General features: G+C 36.1%; 1 protein-coding gene across 7 annotated transcripts in view; it reads left to right on the forward strand.

The window, feature by feature from the left end:
• MITF (melanocyte inducing transcription factor) overlaps positions 1–20372 on the forward strand; it is a 264094-nt gene that overhangs the window by 228235 nt on the left and 15487 nt on the right. For all 7 annotated transcript variants that reach the window (XM_031953908.1, XM_023498108.2, XM_003762364.4 and 4 more), the window contains exons 3-6: positions 3260–3487; positions 5255–5338; positions 7370–7465; positions 18828–18945. In XM_031953908.1, coding sequence (XP_031809768.1) covers positions 3260–3487; positions 5255–5338; positions 7370–7465; positions 18828–18945 — 526 coding nt within the window. The remainder of the gene's footprint in view (positions 1–3259; positions 3488–5254; positions 5339–7369; positions 7466–18827; positions 18946–20372) is intronic.

A 20372-nucleotide genomic window follows, 5' to 3' on the forward strand; every position in this document is an offset into this window, starting at 1 on the left:
AAAGGTTACACCCATCCGGTGTTGGCTATATGAATCGTATCCAATGTCTGGATACACTGGCTGTGATTTTTATCCAAGAATTGGCAGGAGGAGGGGAGGGAGAGGGAAAGAAGGAAGGAAAGTGGCTTTCCTTGCCACTGTATCATATGGTGTCCCTTGGAGAACCACTTTACCACATCAAACATGATATAATGGACAGACTGCTTGGCTTAACTTGGAAGAGGAAGAAGTGGGTTCAAATCCTCCTCAGACACTTAGATGTTTCTTTAACCCTGGGCAAATCATTTAACCTCTGGGTCTTATCTGTAGAATGAGGACTCCATGGCCCTGAAGGTCCCTTCTGCTTCCAAATTTCTGCATGTAAGACCTTTCAAAGTCAGATGCAGACTTTTGATCTTAAAGAAAAACTTGATTTCCACAGAGATGAATGAACTTGAGAATATCAACTAAAAAGGCATCAAACATGTGGAATGACTTCATTTTTCTGCCTCATACCTTAAAATTCTGAAACACAAGAAAGAAGCTTGCTAGGGTCCAGTCAGTCTCCCCAAAAAAGATTATTTTGAAAAGTGATCACCCCAGATATGGAGTCATTGCCATCAAAAGCTACTACCCTCCCTCAGTGTAGTGAAGACCTCACCTACTGTCCCAGATAGTGAAGGAGCTGTTCTTTGACTTGTGAAAATGCAAAATTCTGATTCATTAAAGAATAAGGATCTGCCAGTGAATTAATGTTTATTTTTAAATGTGTAGCTTGGATTTTTTTTTTTTTTTTTTTTTTTTTGGTGCAATAGTATAATAAGCACATTACAAGCATTGCCCTAATTTTATGTTTATTTTAGATATGTCTGTTGTCCTCATCATTAGCATGTCTGGACCCTTTATAAACTTAAAATATTTCTGTGAAGCTCCTCATGCAGGCCAGTCCACTCATAGAAATATTTTGATAATATGGACCCCAGCCCCCAAGAACTCCATTCTGCAGATATATCTCTTTTTGGTTTATGTTATTGTGAGGCTCATAAAAAATGAGCAGAGCTTAAGATTTTACAGTTAAAAGATTTTTTCCTCTATTTTAGCAGTGAGCACCAGGCATTTGGGAATTTTACTGTATTCAATTTGATTAGCATTTATGAAATAAAGGCTGTGACTTAAAATGAATCAGCTCCAGCTAAGCATAGGTGGGTGTATATCCGATACGGTTGGTCTTGTTCGGGAATCTATGCTAGCGGAAAGGATTCTGGTGGTTTGTAAGACTTCCTGATTTGGGACTAAATGTTGTAATGGTTTCTTTTGGTGAAATAAGGGGTTAGAAATGACAGTTCACTCAAGTTTTGCAAATCTTGATATTTTAGTATCTGAAGAAATGAAATAAAAAAAAAGATTTCCAATTGAATTTAATATTTACAAAGCTTTCCCATGTTCTCTTTGATTCCATTAGGCTACTTTCCTCCTCTTCTTTCTGTAAATTCAAAGTAGTGAGTGCCCAGCTGGATATATATCCCCTTTTGCATCTATAAAGATATGAAACTGGGATGTATTACTAGAACAAGACGTTCCTAAGAGAACCAGATAGGGTCTACATGTTTGAGCCATGGACAGATGGATGGAGATCCTCACAGATTACAGCTTTTAGGCACTGTCTGTTTTCCAAAGTGAGCGTACAGCTCTTAACCTTATTGCTGAAAGAGAAATACCATTGTCTATTAATACTACTGGAACTAAAGATGAATAGTGAATTGGCCTTGATCTGACTGTCTGACTTTGATAGCCCATAACTTAAAAGGTTCTTTTATATTAACGAAGAAACATGACGTCAAGCTGGAGGAAAAAATTTAATATCAATATTTAGTACTAAACTGCAGTGCTTCCCAAAAAAAGCCCCTTGTGTGAACAGTTTCTTTACACGCATAACTAATTAGCTTAGGTTATTATAAGCTGAGCCTCTGCAATGAAGTTTCCTGTGGAGTGTCTCAGGGTACCTTGTTTATAGTGTCTTCCCTATACCAGCCTTCAGCTTGGAATTACGGAAAGTGGGGTATTTATTTTTATTCTGTTTTTCTTCTTGGATTGGGACCATAGAATACGTTGTTATGCTGGAAATGCTAGAATATAACCATTACCAGGTGAGCCTTTTAAAATCTCTCTGTCACCCTTCATCTTTAGAATATGATATAAATTGTGGGGACCAGAAATATTCTTTCTTTCTATGAAGTAGCTGCAATATTCTCAATAATTGGGGCTATTTGAGCATTTTAATGCTATTAATTGTTTAGTATGATAATAAATGGTCTGTGCATTTTTAAATCTGTAAATTAAAACTGTTTTTCCTGTGATAATTCTCAGTTCTTTATATCGGTACCTCTATTAATTTCAGTGGATGAGCAGCAGTTTGTAAAGGGGAAAAAAATGACTTAAAAGACATCTTTGATTTTAAAGCAGTTTCTAGCATCTTGTTAATGTTTGAAAAGGCAAGGGGGGAAAAAACCCACCTCAGACCAAACACTGCTATATTTCTTGTTTGGTAACCAGAGCACTTAGAATGCTTCCAGGGAAACGGTTTTCATTTTAAAAACCTGCTTAGATGTTGGGACTACCTTTTCAGTTAAGTTCTGTCTTAATTAAAATGTTGAGTAATCATGTTCATTTGAAAGTGGAAGAAGTAATTTGCCCCGGTTGATTTAATCAAGGGAATGTTTCTGTTTGTTTGTGAGGACTGCCTTACTCTTGGTTTCTTAAACAGACACTTCTTGGAATTTGAAAGCCATTCTGTGAAAAAAGTAGAATGGAATTGGTTCATATTTTCTCTTTTAAATTAAAATCTTTAAAAAAGGAAAACACAAATAAATACAAAAACTAAAAGAAATCACTCTTTGGGTCAGGATCCTCCCCACACTTCCCTGTTTAAGTTATAATTAGTGATTTGTAAAATCTGAACAAAGGTGAAGGCATCTCAAAAAAGGTATAATTACAACAGGCCAGGGTATTGTCAAAAATTTTAAATTTCACTATCGCCATCATTTGTTATGTCTTCAAGAAGTAACATCTGCTCTGAAAGAAACAAATAACATATTTTATAAACGAGCAGGGCTTATAACTTTTTAAAAAAGAGTCAATGTAAAAAATATATTTGATTTTAAAATAATTCTGTTGCTTCATTAAATGTAAAAAAAAAAAGGGGGGGGGGAGGAAAGAGCCCCCAGTCATTTCTGAATAATGACATATTGTTTTTGTCTTCTCCTTCTGTGTCTGTATTCAGGTTCAGACCCATCTAGAAAACCCCACCAAGTACCACATTCAGCAAGCCCAAAGGCAGCAGGTAAAGCAGTACCTTTCTACCACTTTAGCCAATAAACATGCCAACCAAGCCCTGAGCTTGCCTTGTCCAAACCAGCCTGGGGACCATGTCATGCCACCTGGACCTGGGAGCAGCGCACCCAACAGCCCCATGGCTATGCTCACTCTTAACTCCAACTGTGAAAAAGAGGTAAATCACGTCTCCTCTCCTCTCCTATTTTTTTCGACAACATGATTCTATGTAGCATCTTCTCAATGCGTTGAATGCTAAACTCCCTTCTTATACTACTTAGCAATTTCTGCCACTGGCAGAGAGACTTTGTATCTATGTGACCCCAGACAATCATTTCGATCTCAGAGCTTCACTTTCCTATCTGTAAAGTAGAGGAAGAAAAATAACATCAACTCAAAAGACAATTGTGATGATCACACAACATAATCTATGTACTATGCCTGGCATACAGATAGTGCTTAATAAATGCTTGTTGGTTGATTGATTGATACTGTCATTTGCAAACTTCAAAATGCCATGTAATCGGAAGTTACATTATTGTTATTATTCCTGATATCTTTCTTGAATGCCTGACATGAAGTGATTTTTACTTTAGATTCTTAACCTAGTGTCCAAGAAACTCTTTTTGTTTTCAAAAAATATATATTTTAATAACTATTTCAATTTAATTCATTTTCTTTGTCACGTATATATTTTGTGCATTTCAAAGCATAATCCCAAGAAGGGATCCATAAGCATTATTCTTCCAAAAGGGTCTGCAGCCCAAAAAAGGCTAAGATCATTGACCTAGAAAATATTAAACAAAGTATAGCCTTATTCTAAGTGGAACGTGGCACTTGAATGTCCTCTCTCAAATTGTTTGCACTTCTGATTTATGCTCTGTTTTTCTCAATATACCAATTTAAGCCTTTCAGTATCTAGAGCAGTGAAAACGATTGAGAAAGAGAGAGAGAAAAAGGGAAGGTGGAGATAAAAAAGCAAATCTAAAAAAGGTGTGGGGCAGGCAGTGAGAAATTTCACTTTTTGTGAACACCTGCAATATTATTTTTACTTTTCAAGAACATGGCATTTGAGAGGATTCAAACGATATCACTGATAGAATTTTTCTTTCAAGAAAAATGCTAGATATAATTGATTCTATAAAATTATGGGAATTGGAAGAGGTCTCTGTAACCATTGAGACTGGGAATTCTCTCTGTAAATTAGGCCAACTGGCAAGTGGGCAGCAAATTATTGTATGAGTATGTCCCATTTTGCTCAAATACCGAATACCTCCTGAGAGATCCCATTCCATTTTGAATTATCTTTAATTTTATAAAGTTGTTTTTTCCTAGTACTGAGTTTATTATAATTTTCACATTCATGTTTTCTAAACATTAAGGTAGGCTATTTAACGCTCTAAGGTATAGCTTGAACTGGATAAAAAACAAAGACTTGCCCTTTCATTTCATTGTTACATTAGACATTTTTTTCCTCCTATATATAGTTTCTTTGTGTGTATGGGAGAAGAGCTTTGCCAGGGTGGTTGTCAGGGGAGATCGTGATTTGACCTATGTTTATTGTAATGAGTTATGCATATTATAAGAATGGGAATCCTACTTTATTTTTTTTTTTTTCAAAATCCATATATAATTTCCATTCCCTTCTCCCCCAGGATTCTGGTTAATTTTTTACTTTCCTAAGGATCCCAATTTGCCTTTACCCTTCCCCTTCTTTTTGATATACTCTTTCAGCAATTGTTTACAAAAGCTTCTCACTTAATTTCCTCTCTTCCTAGACTAGTAAATAAAATGTAGCCGGCCCTTCATTTTGAGGCTGCCAAATTTCTGGTTTACATGAAATTTAGTTCAACCCATTGCAGTGTTTCCTGCCTTTCATGTATATTTGTGTGTGACATTGAGAAAAGAATTGGCAAATCTCTGTTTTGTTTTTATGTCTTTACAGGGGTTTTATAAGTTTGAAGAGCAGAACAGGGCGGAGAGTGAGTGCCCAAATATGAATGCGCATTCTCGAGCATCATGCATGCAGGTACTGAATGACTAGCAGCTGGAGGATGTAACACTCTGTAATGAGGATCTATATTTGTTGCTGATCACACCTTCTTGATGACTTAAGGGTTTTTTTCCCCATTGATTTTTTTTTTTTTTAAGTGAGCGACAGGAACTTTTTAACTTTCTCCGTAGCTTCCTGTCATTAAATGATAGCTAGGCAAATGAAATTGGAGTCCTTTTTTGTTTACTTTAATTACTCAAAATAATTCTAACTGGCCTAGAATCCATGCTTTAATGAAATGAAAATATAGTACTGCTTTCAAAAACTGTACAGTACCTGGCATGGAAATTTATTGAGTTGCTCTTTCTTGAGAAGGTTGGTAAAGTAAGAAACATGGATCTTATCTGAATTTCTTATACTATACTTTTAAGATAGGATAAAACTGGAGAATCATTTTTCATTTCTGATAACATATTTCTTGTCTATTGCTCTGAAAAAAGGATATCATTTTGAAAGGGCTACAATAAATGCAGTCTAGGAAGAGAAATAATGTTAGAGATACGGACTGGACTTAGGATCATTGTGTTAGAGGATTCCTGAGTGAGGAAAATCCCTTTATCAATCAACGTAGGTTGACACGTAAGAGCATTGCTTAGAGCATCAAGAAATTAAATGACTTGGTTAGGATCACATAGATAATATATGTCAAAGACAAAACTTAAACTCGGGTCTTCTTCACTCCGTACTCACTTTTTAGCCTTTATGCCATACTGTCTCTTGTCCCAGAACAATGGCAAACATAACCAACCCAGCTGTGACAACCGCCATAGCCAGCATCTCTATGACGCATTGGAGTTTGCATTACTTGTGCTATATTATTTGAAACTAACATATAAGTTGTTGGTCTCAGTGGATTAAAAATGCACTAGATCTTTGTCATGGGCAGAAAGAGCAAGGTTAGATAAGTAGATATAGAGAAAATCAAGTAAAAATGAGAGGAGAAGAGAAGGTCAGGAGAAGTCCCCTGATTTCAATATAACATAACTGTCAGTCTTCAACACACACACACACACACACACACACACACACACACACACGCACTCATGGAGAAGGCCACTTTCCATTCACTAGATGTTTACTGAGAAATGTTTGCAGACTTGTATTTGTGACTGCTGCAATGCCCATGTAATCACTGTTGTTTATTATCATCATAACTGATGTTTTGGTACTTCAGGAATAAAATTGATCTAGTGGGAATGTCAGCTCTCCAACCGTAATGATAACCTCGTCCTGATGTAATCCCCTGGGAATACAAAGAACTTTTGGCAGCTGTGCAAGAATAAATTGTTATTTTACAAGTCACTAGGAGAACCCTTCCGCAAGCTCAGTGCTGGAAAAGTTTTTGGGGCTACTCCTTGGCACACAGGCAGTAGTAGACCGGGCTGTCCCCAAGGAGGCCCAAGGATGGATGCTATCTTCATTTTTCCTGTTCCCAGGAGGAGAGAGGATGCTATAGTGCTTAGTCACTGGGGAGAAAAAGGAAATGGCAGACATCATTCAAGAGGATTTCCTAGTATTAATGAGAGGTAGTAGAGAGTGGATTGGCAGGAGGATCCAGATTCTAATTCTCCCTGTGTGACTCTGGGCCATCACTTATCTCTTGGTGCCCCTAGAAACTTTCTAAGACTTAAGTTACAGATGACTGGCCAATCTGCCATTTAAAAAGGGAGTAATAATGATAATAATAATAATAATAATAATAATAATAATAATAATCATTATAGCTGTATATGATATCTTAAAATTTCCAAAGATCCCTATTTATATTGTTTCATATGATCTTCCTGGCTAAAGCATTTCAAACTCCTCTTGCTTTTCCCTCCTCCCCCATAAGAAAAAAAGAAAATATCTCTCACTTTATTTTCCTTTTTTTCGGGGGGAAAAGAAAATTTTTTTTCAAAATTAACCAAAATTCATGAAAGATTTATTAGAGGTTTTGAAAAAATGTGTGCTAGTTTGCTCATTTTTTTTTTTTTGTTTATATCTTTCATTACTCTTTCCCAACAGATGGATGATGTAATTGATGACATAATTAGCCTTGAATCAAGCTATAATGAAGAAATTCTAGGCTTGATGGATCCAGCATTGCAAATGGCCAATACGGTATTAATCTATGTTACTTTGCAAAAATTTATGGCTTGCTACCAACAGCCACATCCTTTCCCTTTACTTTTTGAATGTGCATGGGAATTCTTGTGTTGGGAATTGTGTGGATAACAAAATAGGCTGCTGTCCTGTGATCACTTAGTAGCTGACTTTTGACTTGGGCATCATGAATTTCCTGGACAAGAAGGGTGCAAAGAAGAAGGTCATGATGAACTCTATTGTCTGTCTGGACCAAGTCCATTTCTTATATGCATGATGGTCTCTTAAGATGTGTCCAACCTCCCAAGCCACTCGATAACCATTTATTTTGTTGTAGCAGCAACATCGGGAGATGCATGAGATATTAATGTTCAAAATAGCATGTAACATACTTCCTTAGGACCCTAATTTACTATCTAGGAGTGATCTAGAGGTGAAAGAGAAGCAAATTATTTTTCAGCAATTTAAAATCTTAATTGCTATTCAGCTCCCATATGTTTGGTTGTATTTAGGAGCTATGAGTAGGCTTTGCAAAAAAGACAAATCTATGTTTTATATAAGGAAAAACTACTAATAGAGTTATCAAAAAGCATGATGAACTGCTTCAGTACATAGTGGGGTTCACCCAGAGGTGTATTGGAGTGTTAGTTTTAAGAGAGCTGTTTATTTAATTTTCACTGTTAGCATTAGCATTTACCTTTTGGAAATGGACAAATATTACAAACTAGGACTTGATTTATTGATTTGTTCATTGAAACTTAAGAAAGTGATCTAGAAAAAAAGTCTAAATTAAAGTATATCTTGTGTTTTCAAAGAACTGTCTTTTATATAATGATTAGCACAGGCTTGGTTCCATCTGATTGGAGAGCTTTGAGTGGAGATTGAATAACCATTTATTCTGTGGGATTTTTGGGGTGGAGGTGGGGGATTTATTTTCATTATAGTAGATGGCACCTGAGATCCTTTCAGCAATGAAATACTGTGAATCTCTGATTTCTATGGGTTAGGCCTATCACTTTAAAAGTTATACAAGAGTTTTGTTATCCAGTTTTCCTTAATGGCTGTGCCATGAGATTGTATTATATTTAAAAATAGGTAGTTCCAAAAATAAATTCCCTTGGTGTGCTAGACAGAATTTTTACTCACTTCTACAATATAGTGATTTCACAATATAATATAATGAGATACTCTCCTTTCTCACCCCATCCCGGTCCTCTGTGCTTATGACCCAGCTTGTCAAGTACTTTTGTTATTCTTTATTCCTTACTTTAGTCAAGGCCACAATTCATTAAACTTGAAACCTCAGTTTTTAAAATTTTAATTTTATTGATTTCTTTTGTTTTCATACCCCCTTGATAGCTAGATGTATATTTGTCCTTCACTGACCAAAGGGTGATTTCTTATAACAAAGATTTTTTATTTTTAAAAGAGAAAAAGAAATATTCAGCAAAACTAGTCAAGACATCAAAATTGTTCCTCTTGGTATTTGTCAGTCAATCAGTCAACAGCTTTCTTAAAGTGCATGTTTATATGTTAGACAGGATTCTGGGAGTCATAGGGGTGCAAAGAAAAAGGAAAAATGCTCCTTGGAACTCGCATTCTAACGGCAGAGACAATATTCAAATAACTATGTGAATGCAAAATAGACACCATATATATGGAAGGCAGTCTTAGAGGAAAACATTATGCAATCTTTCATGCTAATCACACCTCACCTATATAAAAAGAGGAAGCAGGAGGGTTTGGGCAATACACAGCATTAAGTAGTTGTTTTTTCTGTCATAATGATGTGCATTGTTTCCCTCCTCTGCTTACATCCTTCTTCATCAGTTCAAATGAATTTTCCTATGCTTCTCTGAAATCTTCATCTTGTCCATTACCTATAATCCTTTAATATTTGATCACTTTCATGTATCTTGTGAGTCATGTTCTTTTAACCATCTCTTCCCCCAAATCAATTTTTAAGAGATAATAAATATATTCTCATCTTATATATGCTTTTTTTCTCCAGCCCCTTGAATGAATTCTTAGCTTGCTTTTGTAACTCCTTGATTTCTACATGTCCTTGATAACTTTTAGCAGGGTAGTATCAAAGCTATAGGGAATGCTACAATAGGGGCATTTTATATCTCAGGTTTAGAATAACTTTTAAAGGCACATTGCAATTTTTTCTAATTTGAGGGTCTGAGAGTTCTTACTTGATTCTAATATCCTGAATATTCCAAAATATATAGTCAATCTACTACCATGAACAGGTGGCTGTTTATTTTTACCTACTCAGCAGATCAGTTTGCAATAATAGCAGCAAGCTCAGAACTTCTGCAGTAGAAGACTTGCTGGACAAGTGGCTGTCCCTGGGAATTTCTCAATTACCATCATCCCTGGGTTTGGGAATTGATTTCTGACAGTACCATCCTAAAAAGAGCAACTGTGCCCTCTTTGATTTCAGAAAACCCATTGATTTTCCATCATTTCTTCCATCTGTGTACCTCCATGATGAAAATTAGTATCCTTAACTGCCTCCTTAGCTAATAGATGAGAACATTGGTTATCACTAAAAAAGCTAAGCCTAAATTTAAATCCACATTATTTAATCTATTCCTAAGGCCCAAAAGCTTAAATGATTTACTCTCTATAAAGAGAGTAAAGTTCATAAGAACTTGGGTAAGGAGCAGAGCCATATTTTTTTTTGAGTATAGATCTTTATTGATATCATCCCCACCCCCCTCATATAACCAGAATCTCTCCCAGTTTCCCTCTTTCTCATCATTTTCAGAAAGCAATCTTCCATAACAAATAATATTTTCTAGGGGAAAAACAAAAGAGGAAAACATAAAAACTGGTCAGTACATTAAAAATCTAAAAAGATATGCAATGTATCTATATAATGGACCTCTCACCTCTGCCAAGCAATGCAATTGGAATATCTCTTTTTTGATGATGACCTTGTTTATGATCCTTCTGTGACATTCACTTTTTACTATTTTGCAATTTTTTTTTCTGTTTACATTGTTATAGTGATCATGTATGTTCCTTTCTTGGCCCTGCATTCACTCTACATCAGATCATATAAATCTTTCCATGCTTCTCTGTATTCATCTTATTCATCTCTTCTTAAAGGAGAGCAATATCCTCTGTACATTCATTTCACAGGCGAATTTGTTTAGTCATTCTCCAGTTGATAGCAGTTAACTGTTTCAAGTTCTTTGCCAGCACAAAAAGTGCTTTTTTGGTATAATATGGGAATTTTCTTATCAATGACTTCCTTGGAGTATATGCCTAATTGTTGATACTCTGAATCAAAGGTTATGAACATTTTAGTCACTTTATATGTGTAATTCCAAAGTGGTCCTCTTGATTCTCAGCTTCATGCACAATGCTTTTATGTGCCTATCTTCTTACAACTTCACCCACACTGAATATTCTCATCCTCTGTCACCTTTGCCAATTTGCAGGGTGTGAGGTGAGATCTCAGAGTTCTTTTGATTTGCATTTCTCTTGTAATGAATGATCTGGAGGGTTCTTTCCTGTGCTTGTGAATATTGGGCAATTCTTTTGAAAACTAGTTGTTTATATCTTTTGTCTCCTTATCTATTGGGGAATGACTTTGGGACATATATCTGTTCATTATTTCTACATTTTAGCTACCCAACCATTATCTGAGAAATTTGATGCAAAGATTTCCTCTCACTTTTCATTTTAAAACCCTTCATATTAAAGATCATTTCATTAAAAAAAATTAGAAGAGAGGTAGTTCATGTATCCTTGACAGATAGGGGAGGAGATGTATTCTTTACAGTACAATTGAGAGAGGCAGTTATAAGAGAGAAAAGAGGTAATGTTGATTAAATGGAGCCGAAAAGCTCCTTCACCCACAGAACTGTTCCCTCTCATGTAAGAATGAAAGTTGATCCTGATTGGAAGCCATTTCCTTCACCTCCAATGGCTTCACTCTTTCAACATTGGACTGTTGGTCCCTTCCATCCTCCTCACCCCTTTAAAGTTACAGCAATAAATTTAGTCTGAAGACTTAGGTCTCAGGTTCAGATCTCACTCCCTGTTTGATCTTGGCTAAATCTTTTAAGCATTAAGAACCTCAGCTTCTCAATTGTAAAGTAGGATGGAGTCTGGTGCTTGTGGCCTCTAAGATCCCTTTCACCTCAAAATCTAAAGGCCTGTGAACCATTAAGTCTTTCTGTTTCTTTTCCTAAATGAAAACCTTGGCTTAGGTTGGACTTTTAACTTCTCTTTGCTTACTTAATTGCTTTTGATTTAAGTCTCTGTCTCTGCCTCCTTTCTGTCTATCTCTCTTCTCTGTCTGTCTTCTATGTCTGTCTCTGTCTGGCTATCTCTGACTCTCTACTCCCATATCACTCTTTCCCCTATGTCTGTGTTCCTTTCTCTCTGCCTTCCCCCTCCCATCTCTTTATCTTTCTGTCTTTTTCCATCTCTCTGACTGTCTCTGTCTTTCCCTCTCCCGTTTCCCCATTTATGTCTCTTGGTGTCCCTTCCCCTTTCTCTCCCCATCTTTATCTTTATCTCTGCCTCTTTATTTCTCTCTCTGTGTCTCTGTTTCTGTCTCTGTCTCACCCTCCCCCCCCCTTCTTTCTTTATTTCTTTTTTTCAATAGAAGGTACAAGAAACACTGAGAGAGGAAATTGTCCTTAGGGAGTTACAGTCTAGAAATAAGCATCTGAGAGCACAGAGAGGCCACTGTTGTGCTTTTGCAAACAAAGCATAAAAGTCCCAGTTTACTTGTGGCCACAGTGCCCGATTGATATCCCGAGAAGGAGACCTCCATAGAAAGCAAAGGCTAACATTTAGCAGTGATCACTTACTTGAAAAAATATTCATTCTGGTGCAGCAGGCCCTCTGAAGACCTCAATTCAAATCAAGTTGGGGAAGTAGATAAAGGAGGCTCTTTCCTTGCTCTGTGCCCTTTTGGATTATTGTCTTCATAATCCTACTATGCTGATGGGATTTGGTAGAATCAGAGGCATGACTCATAGTTTGCATAATATAGCAGAAAGGCTGGCTCAGGAACAAAATATCTACATTCACAAAGGAGAATTATGGCAATTGCTAACATTTATGTAACACATTAAGATTTGACAAGTGCTTTATATAATTCATGTGATCTTCACAACATTATCCCCATTTTACAGATGAGAAAACTGAGGCTAAGAAAAATTGAGGGAGGTGCCCAGAGTAACAGACAATAAAAGTTCCAGGCAGTATTCAAATCCAGGTCTTCCTGGCTCTCTCTCTTTACTCATCTGTGCTTCCTAACTTCAGTAGGATTTCCTTCCCTCTCCATTCCCATCTGCACCAGACAAATAGGCAGACATAAAAATCATTTCCTTTTAGCAGTTCAAGCCAGTAAACAATATTTCATTTGATTTATTTTTGGGGGGGAGGGAGGAATTTTATGGATTTTTTATTTATTATGTCATAGTTGTTTCTTCCATCTATTCCCCTTGATTGCTTAAAACAGTATGATTGTACAAAGTTGCCCAATAGAGCAAGCATGTTTGGCAGAGCATGCAGCATTTTATACCCGCAGTCCCTCACCCCTATACGTCATTCAGTCAGTAAGCATTTATTAAACATCACCTTAGTGCCAGACACTTCCCTAGACATTACCAGCATAGGCAAAAATTAAATGGTTCCTACTCTCCAGTAGCAGAAAATGTTTTGTCATTTATTCTATGAAACCTAGATTAGTCACCTAAGTTAATTTGAGGATAAAATTGTAACCCAGAATGATGCAAATGATGGCTTGCATTTTGTCATAAATGGGAATATTTGGGGAAATTGCTGAATTTCTAACTTGAGAGCAAGATTATCCTACCCAATTGTTCATTTTTAGTAGATTTGTATAAAGTTGGTTATTGATCAAATGGTAGAAGGACATCTAAGGAGATCAGTAACCCTTTAGAACCTTAAGTGTCCACCTTAGCTCCCCTCTTTCTTTTTGTCCTTACAATTAAGATTGAATTACAGGTGAAGGAATTGGCCTCCCGAGGGGCAAACTTTCTGAACATCACCATCATCATGCAATAGTTAGACAAAATGAAATCCAAAGACTTTGGAATCTCTTTCCTTCTCTTCTTCTCTTTCTCCTCCTCTTTTTTTCTTTTCCTCTTCTTCCTCCTCCTTTTCATTCTGCTCTTCTTCCTTCTTATTTCGGTCATTGAAATCTTGGCTTTCATCATTGTAAAAAATTCCCTGCACAGGGCCTCATCTGTGATTTACAGGCTTCTAGAGTTGCTTGTAGGCTCTGAGAGATTGCCTAGGATCACACTTTGTAAGTATCCGAGGTCACATTTGAACTCAAATCTTCTTGAACGCAAGCCACCTCCTCTTTAGCTGCCTTTGGTGCAGGATGTTGTATTAGCTCCTTGCTTAAGCAATTAATTGCCATGTAAGTAGATGACACCTTGTCCTTAAGCTCAGAAGTTAGCGGAAGTAGCCATAGGGAGTATTCATGAAAGAATTGGCTAGCTTCCATAAAGCAACTTGTCTTGCCAGAGTGACTTAACTTCAATGCATATCATGGGTGCTGATATAGGAACAATCTTCTCGAACACAGCTTGTCCATCAAAGGCCTCAGCCCCAAGAATTTCCTTTATTCCTTGTTGGCTCAGCTGACCCTCATTGGAACTTCCTTTTGGTAAAGAGAAAAGGAAGCTTTGGAAATTGGGAAAAAAAAAAGATGCCAGATGTTGCTGGTTTTCAAATGATATTCTTATAGATGTCTGCATTTAAAAATTCAAATTTGTTTAGCAAATTACAGAAGAGAGGGCAAAACCAACAAAGCAAGGTCATGATTGAATTGGAAAGGTCGAGGTTGACTCGGAGAAATTATTCTGTGTGAAATGAGCATCATTTAATGTAAAGATTGCAGCAAAGGAAAAGAGTGGTGACAAATTTTTGTTTATTTATTTTCTTAATTTTATTCTAATCCATTAGCCAAAGTACACTAAATTGGGCAGGTATTTAAAAAAAAAAAATGTGGGTAGGAGTGTGTGTGTGGTGGGGGATAGAGACATAATTTGATGAAGCTTTTTTTTAACTTCCTAAATTTACTTTTTTATTTATGAAATAAAGTAAGCATTTCTATAACATAGTATAATAAAAAGATTTTAAAAAGTTAAAACAGGATATGAGAAATGACATTGAATAAGAAGATTAATCGTTCCCTGTATAAAGAATAAGTCTGAATGGTTCTGAGTCTTTTTTTTCCCTCTACATACTAGAAGAACATGGTATTCCATGTATGTTCTTTCTTTAGTATAATTTATACTATGTGAGCTAGTATATTAAGTATTTTTTAAAAATCGTTTTTGTTTTTATCCTTTGTTTGACTATTTTAAAAAATTTCCAACATTTTCCCCACATTTCTCCTCTGTGACTTCTGGAGAACTATCCTATGTAAGAAATAAACAAACAAAAAAGAAATTCAGACATTATTAAGAGAAAATTTATCAATTCATTAAAAAAAAATCTGCAAGTTTTTTTCCACATTTATGGACTTCCTACCTTTGTAAGGGCATAAGTGAAGATCTCTTTTCATATCTCTTCTTGGGGCTGATGCTTTGTGGAATTTTGCAAATTTCATTTTTACTTGGATCATGGTAGTTCTTTCTAGTTCCACTTGTTGCTAACATTATTGTGTTTATTTTTTTCCTGGCTCTGTATATTCCCCTTTGTATCAGTTCATTTATGTGTTTCTCTGTGTTCATTATAGTCATCACTTATAGCACAGTAATACATTCATTTTTCACTATTTGTTTGATCATTTCCCCACTTCATGAGCATCTAATTTTGTCCATGTTCTGTAGAGCCAGTAAAAGTGATGCTCTCTTTTGGGTTCTTTGAAGACTCAGTTTCCTCATCTGTAAAATGAGCTGGAGAAGAAAATGGTAAATTACTCTAGTATCTTTGTCAAGAAAATCCAAAATGGGGTCATGAAGAGTTGGATACCGTCAAACACAATGAACGGTTGTTCTGACTCGCTGTTCCACCAATAATGCATTATTGTGTCCATTTATTTTCTAAACACCTCTCCAGCATTGGCTTTTGTCACCTTTGCCAGTTTGGAGGGTATGAGATGAAACTTCAGGGTTGTTTTGATTTGCATTTTTTTTTTTAGTTACTTGGAATGTTCATTCATATGTATTGTAGGTTTGTAACTCTTGTGAGAACTCTTCATTTGACTATTTATCTATTGGGGAACGACTTTTGATTTTATATATTTTTATCATTATAATATCTGTGTACAACATTTTTTATTATATGCATGTATGCATTTATACATATGATGAAAATTTTGTACATATGTTACTTGTACATGCAGTAAAATTCTCTATATTATATGTATATATTATATATATAATGTATACACATGTATAAATATACGCATGTACTAACATTTTGTACTTATATTTTATATATACACACATATACTAAACATACATTCATTTATATGTATATTATACTAAACTCTTATCTGAAACATTTGATACGATAATTTTTTTTCCCTCCATTCATATTCTTCCTCCTTGTATTTATGTGGAAATGATGGTACAAATTCCCTGGAAACTGTCATCCTTCCCACTTTCTACAGTGCTTATCTTGAGTTGTCTTGTTTTGTTTTTTTTAGACTGTTTCAAAAAATTAGAAATGATTACACATAAATTACAAAGTAATCTTAACTTGAACCATTTGCCACACACATGTGGATGTGTGCGCACACTGAAATGGTCTTGCAATCCTAGTGCTGGCAGGGATTTCGGAGATGTAGGAGAACAGATCTCAAGTGGGAAGGAACCTTAGATGTCATTAAATTCAGTTCTCTCATTTTATAAATGTGGAAATTGAGACAGTTTTCTCAGTCCTATATATCATTTGTTGTGTTTCTTATATGTCCCTGAAAATATCTTGCCATAGGCACCTCCCTACCCCTTTGGGTCAATCTGTCCAATTTTCAGGTTGTTCTGATTGTTGAGGAGTTTTTTCATATATTCAACCCTGAACTGCCTTCCTGTAATTTCAGCTCATTGATCCTCTTTGGATTCTTTGCAAAGACTGAGTCCAATTCACACTCTTTCATCTGAAAACCCTAAATCTAAAGACCTTGATCTTTCTTTGATTACTTCCTTTTCTCCAAGCTCCACTTTACAGTTTTTTAGTCATGCTTTTATTGAATGGGATTGAGTGTTGACACCATTTTGTTGATAACTTCAGAATACAAAACAATTGTGCTTTTCATTCTAACTTGTTTCTCAGAAGCATGGCTATTATCACAGTGCCTGGCAGATAGTAGCCGATTAATAAATTTTATTGATTAATTATCACAGTACAGTACAGTACAGTACAGTAGATGCCCCTTGACATAGCACTATCGCCTGATCAGGAGAGTTCTCAAAATTAACTGAATTAAATTTAAAAATAGGAATAACCTATAGTTGAAAAATAGGACAGAAAAGTGAAGACTACACAGAATATTTTTTTAAAGATGAATTTATTTAGCACTTTAGTTTTGTTGGTTTCAGGATTGGAGACTGTGTAGACCTCATGAACCATGGGGCTTTCTAAGGTAGCACAGCATCGTGGAGTGCCAGACTTGGTAGCTAATTTTCTTAACTGTAAAATCAGAATAATAGCAGCATCTATATAAGATTATTATGAGTATCAAATGAGATCATGTCTCACAAATCTTAAAACACTTTATCATTGTAAGGTGCTATTATTATTCATTGATTTGAGACTAGAAAAGGATGAACTAGAACCAGCTTGAACAGACTCAATTTGCAGTGTGACCATCTATACTTTGGAAATCATATATGCAGCAAATTAGGACTTGAGTAGTTGGTTGATTTTCTAGATTTAAGAAAGTGATGAAGAAAATGATAGTTATGTAGATTAACTTAAAGACATCGCATCTTTTTACTTTGGTTTTTGGAGATCCAGGTGTTAAACATTTTCAAGCACATCCCAGGGTGATTTCAATGGGGATAGGGAGTTCCCAATTTGGAAATTCCTCTTCTGAATGCAGATTTCTGCCTATTTTGCAATTTATAGTCATAGAAGATTTGCCTGGGGGACTAAGAGATTAAGGGGTTTGCCCAAGTTCACACTCCTGCTATGTGGCAGGGCAGGATTTGAACGCAGATCTTCCTAATTATGAGATAATGATCTACTATATAATGTCAGTACTATAATAATAATGTTATAATGATGATAATAATTAGTATTATGCTATTCAGCAATTTTAGATAATAAAATCATTGTAATGAATTAATTCTATGAAGGTACATAATTTTAAAAGACATCATGTCTGTCAGGACAGAAAAGTGAAGCATTTTCCTAGAAATGTAAAATTCAGAGTAAATTGCAAACCACTTTTTATTTTAAATGAATTTCCTTTTTCTTCCTCCCTCCCTCCTTCTCTTCCTTCCTTCCTCCCTCCCTCCCTCCTTTTCTTCCTTCCTTCCTTCCTTCCTCCCTCCCTCCCTCCCTCCTTCCCTTCCTCCTTTCCTCCCTCCCTCCCTCCTTCCCTTCCTCCCTTCCTTCCTCCCTTCCTTCCTCCCTTCCTCCCTCCCTCCCTTCCTCCCTTCCTTCCTTCCTTCCTTCCTCCCTCCCTTCCTCCCTTCCTCCCTTCCTCCCTTCCTCCCTTCTTCCCTCCCTCCCTTCCTCCCTTCCTTCCTTCCTTCCTTCCTTCCTTCCTTCCTTCCTTCCTTCCTTCCTTCCTTCCTTCCTTCCTTCCTGCCTGCCTTCCTTCCTGCCTTTCTTCCTTCCTTCCTCCCTTCCTCCCTTCCTCCCCTTCCTCCCTTCCTTCCTCCCTTCCTTCTCCCCTTTCTTCCCTCCTTTCCTCCTTCCTTCCCTCCCAGTTTTTATTTATTTACAAGAGTCAATGGGCTCCCTCTTGTGGTCTGAAAAGAAATAAACTCTGTTTCTGTTAAAAGATGCTTAAAAAAAAAAGTACTGGAAAGAAAAAGCATCATACTCCAAAGAAGCGGTATTCATTATGTTATGTAAATTGCTTTCAAACTAATGCCTTTAGTTCCATTTCTATTAATAACCTGACATGAATGACTAATGGTCAGATTCTGATCTTCATTATGACATGTCTGCTTGATATACCACAAAGCAGCTTCAGCTTGCAAGCCAAGAGGGCCTGTAAAACTAATGAAAGAATACATCCTTTTTTTAGCAATGTGAATAGAAGAGAGGAGAAATATTTCAGAGTTTTTATAAAAGCATAGATTATGTTTTACCGATGATACTTTTAATTTGATTCTGCATGATATAACTGCTCTTTCTGTGTAGACCTCCTTGGGAATTAATCATTTGGGGGTTTCTCCTTCTCCCACAGTTACCTGTTTCTGGAAATTTGATTGACCTTTACGGCAACCAAGGCTTGCCACCTCCAGGGCTGGCAATCAGCAACTCCTGTCCAGCCAACCTTCCCAACATCAAAAGGGAACTCACAGGTAAATAGTCATTTCACTATATTTCTTGATGTCATATTTATTCTTCAAAAGTCATCAGTTTTTGGCTCATTTCCTTTTTGTCCTTTAAGCATCCATTTGGAAAATTGACTTATATTGAAATTCTCCGTCTTTCAAATATGGCCACTCTGGTCCACTTAAATCAATGTGCTTTTGTGTCTCTGTTTCCATGTATTATTTCTTATATTTTCTTACTGCTTTGTCCTGGTGGCTATTTCTTCTCAGATTTGACTAAAAATGCTTTCTCTTATAAATCTTCCCTGATTAAGCATTTCCCATTTGATTATTTTTTCAATATATTGCACTAACAGAAGAAACTTCATTGATGTCTTGTTTTGTTCCCTAATTGTTTTATTTGTCCACTATTTCATTCCCCTGACTAAATTGTAAGTTCCTTGAGGGTGGAAATAATGATTTATTTTATATCCTCCTAATGTGCTTAGTCCATTGCTTTGTATTCTCTACTGGTGCTTAATAAATGCTACTTTGGAGAACAGAGTTTTGTGGCTGTTGACAAACTGGTTTCATTTCTTCCAGTGGTTAAATTCTGTATTTCATAGATGATACGGTGTTTCAACTTTAAGAATAATAGTGGACACACATTCCTTCTCTATCTTTTTGGAGACCTTACTTTTTATGTTGTACCATATCCAAAGATTTATTACAAAAGAAAATATAAATTGTAATTCTGAGCCATACTTATGAGGAGATGTTGAAGCACTTAAGTAACTACTAGTATTAACATTTCTCTTAATGCTGAGAATAGGAACTGATCCTTCAGACCTTAAAAAAGGGAGTTGAGGCGAATGGAAAACCCTCTTGCAAAGGGGAGTGATTTGATCCGAGTCTTAAAGAAAGTCACGCACTCCAAGAAGTAGAGATCAGGAAGAGACAGACATTTAGGCATGGGGAACAGCTAATTCAAAGGTTGAAAGTCAGGAAATCGAATGTCCTTTTCAAGAAGTTAGTAAGATTAGTGTCATTGGATTGTGGCAGTGGAGGGGAGAAAAATTTCAGTAGCCTAGATATGGTTAGTGTGTGAACAATGTGAACAGCCAAACAGGCTTTTATATTTGATCATTGGAGGTAATGTGGAATCACTAGATTTTATTGAATAGCAGATAATAGCAATAATCTGGATATATGTCAGTGGAGAGAAGGGGATATATGAGAAAGATTTAAGGTAGAAGGTAGAAATGACAAATGTCTGTGTGTGTGTGTTTTCAGAAAATTGGGGAGAATAGTACATTATCAATCCTTTGGATTAAAAAGCTCACTTATCCAAACCTAATGCCCCCAGGATAGTCATGGGAAGATGAAGATGATAGGCAGGATTTGGGTGGGATGATGGCCAACACATGGCATGAGAACCCAATCAAGGTATCAAAGGCCTAAGGATTGAATTAATG

Source organism: Sarcophilus harrisii, chromosome 1 (assembly GCF_902635505.1).
Source record: "Sarcophilus harrisii chromosome 1, mSarHar1.11, whole genome shotgun sequence".
NCBI classification, from domain to species: domain Eukaryota; kingdom Metazoa; phylum Chordata; class Mammalia; order Dasyuromorphia; family Dasyuridae; genus Sarcophilus; species Sarcophilus harrisii.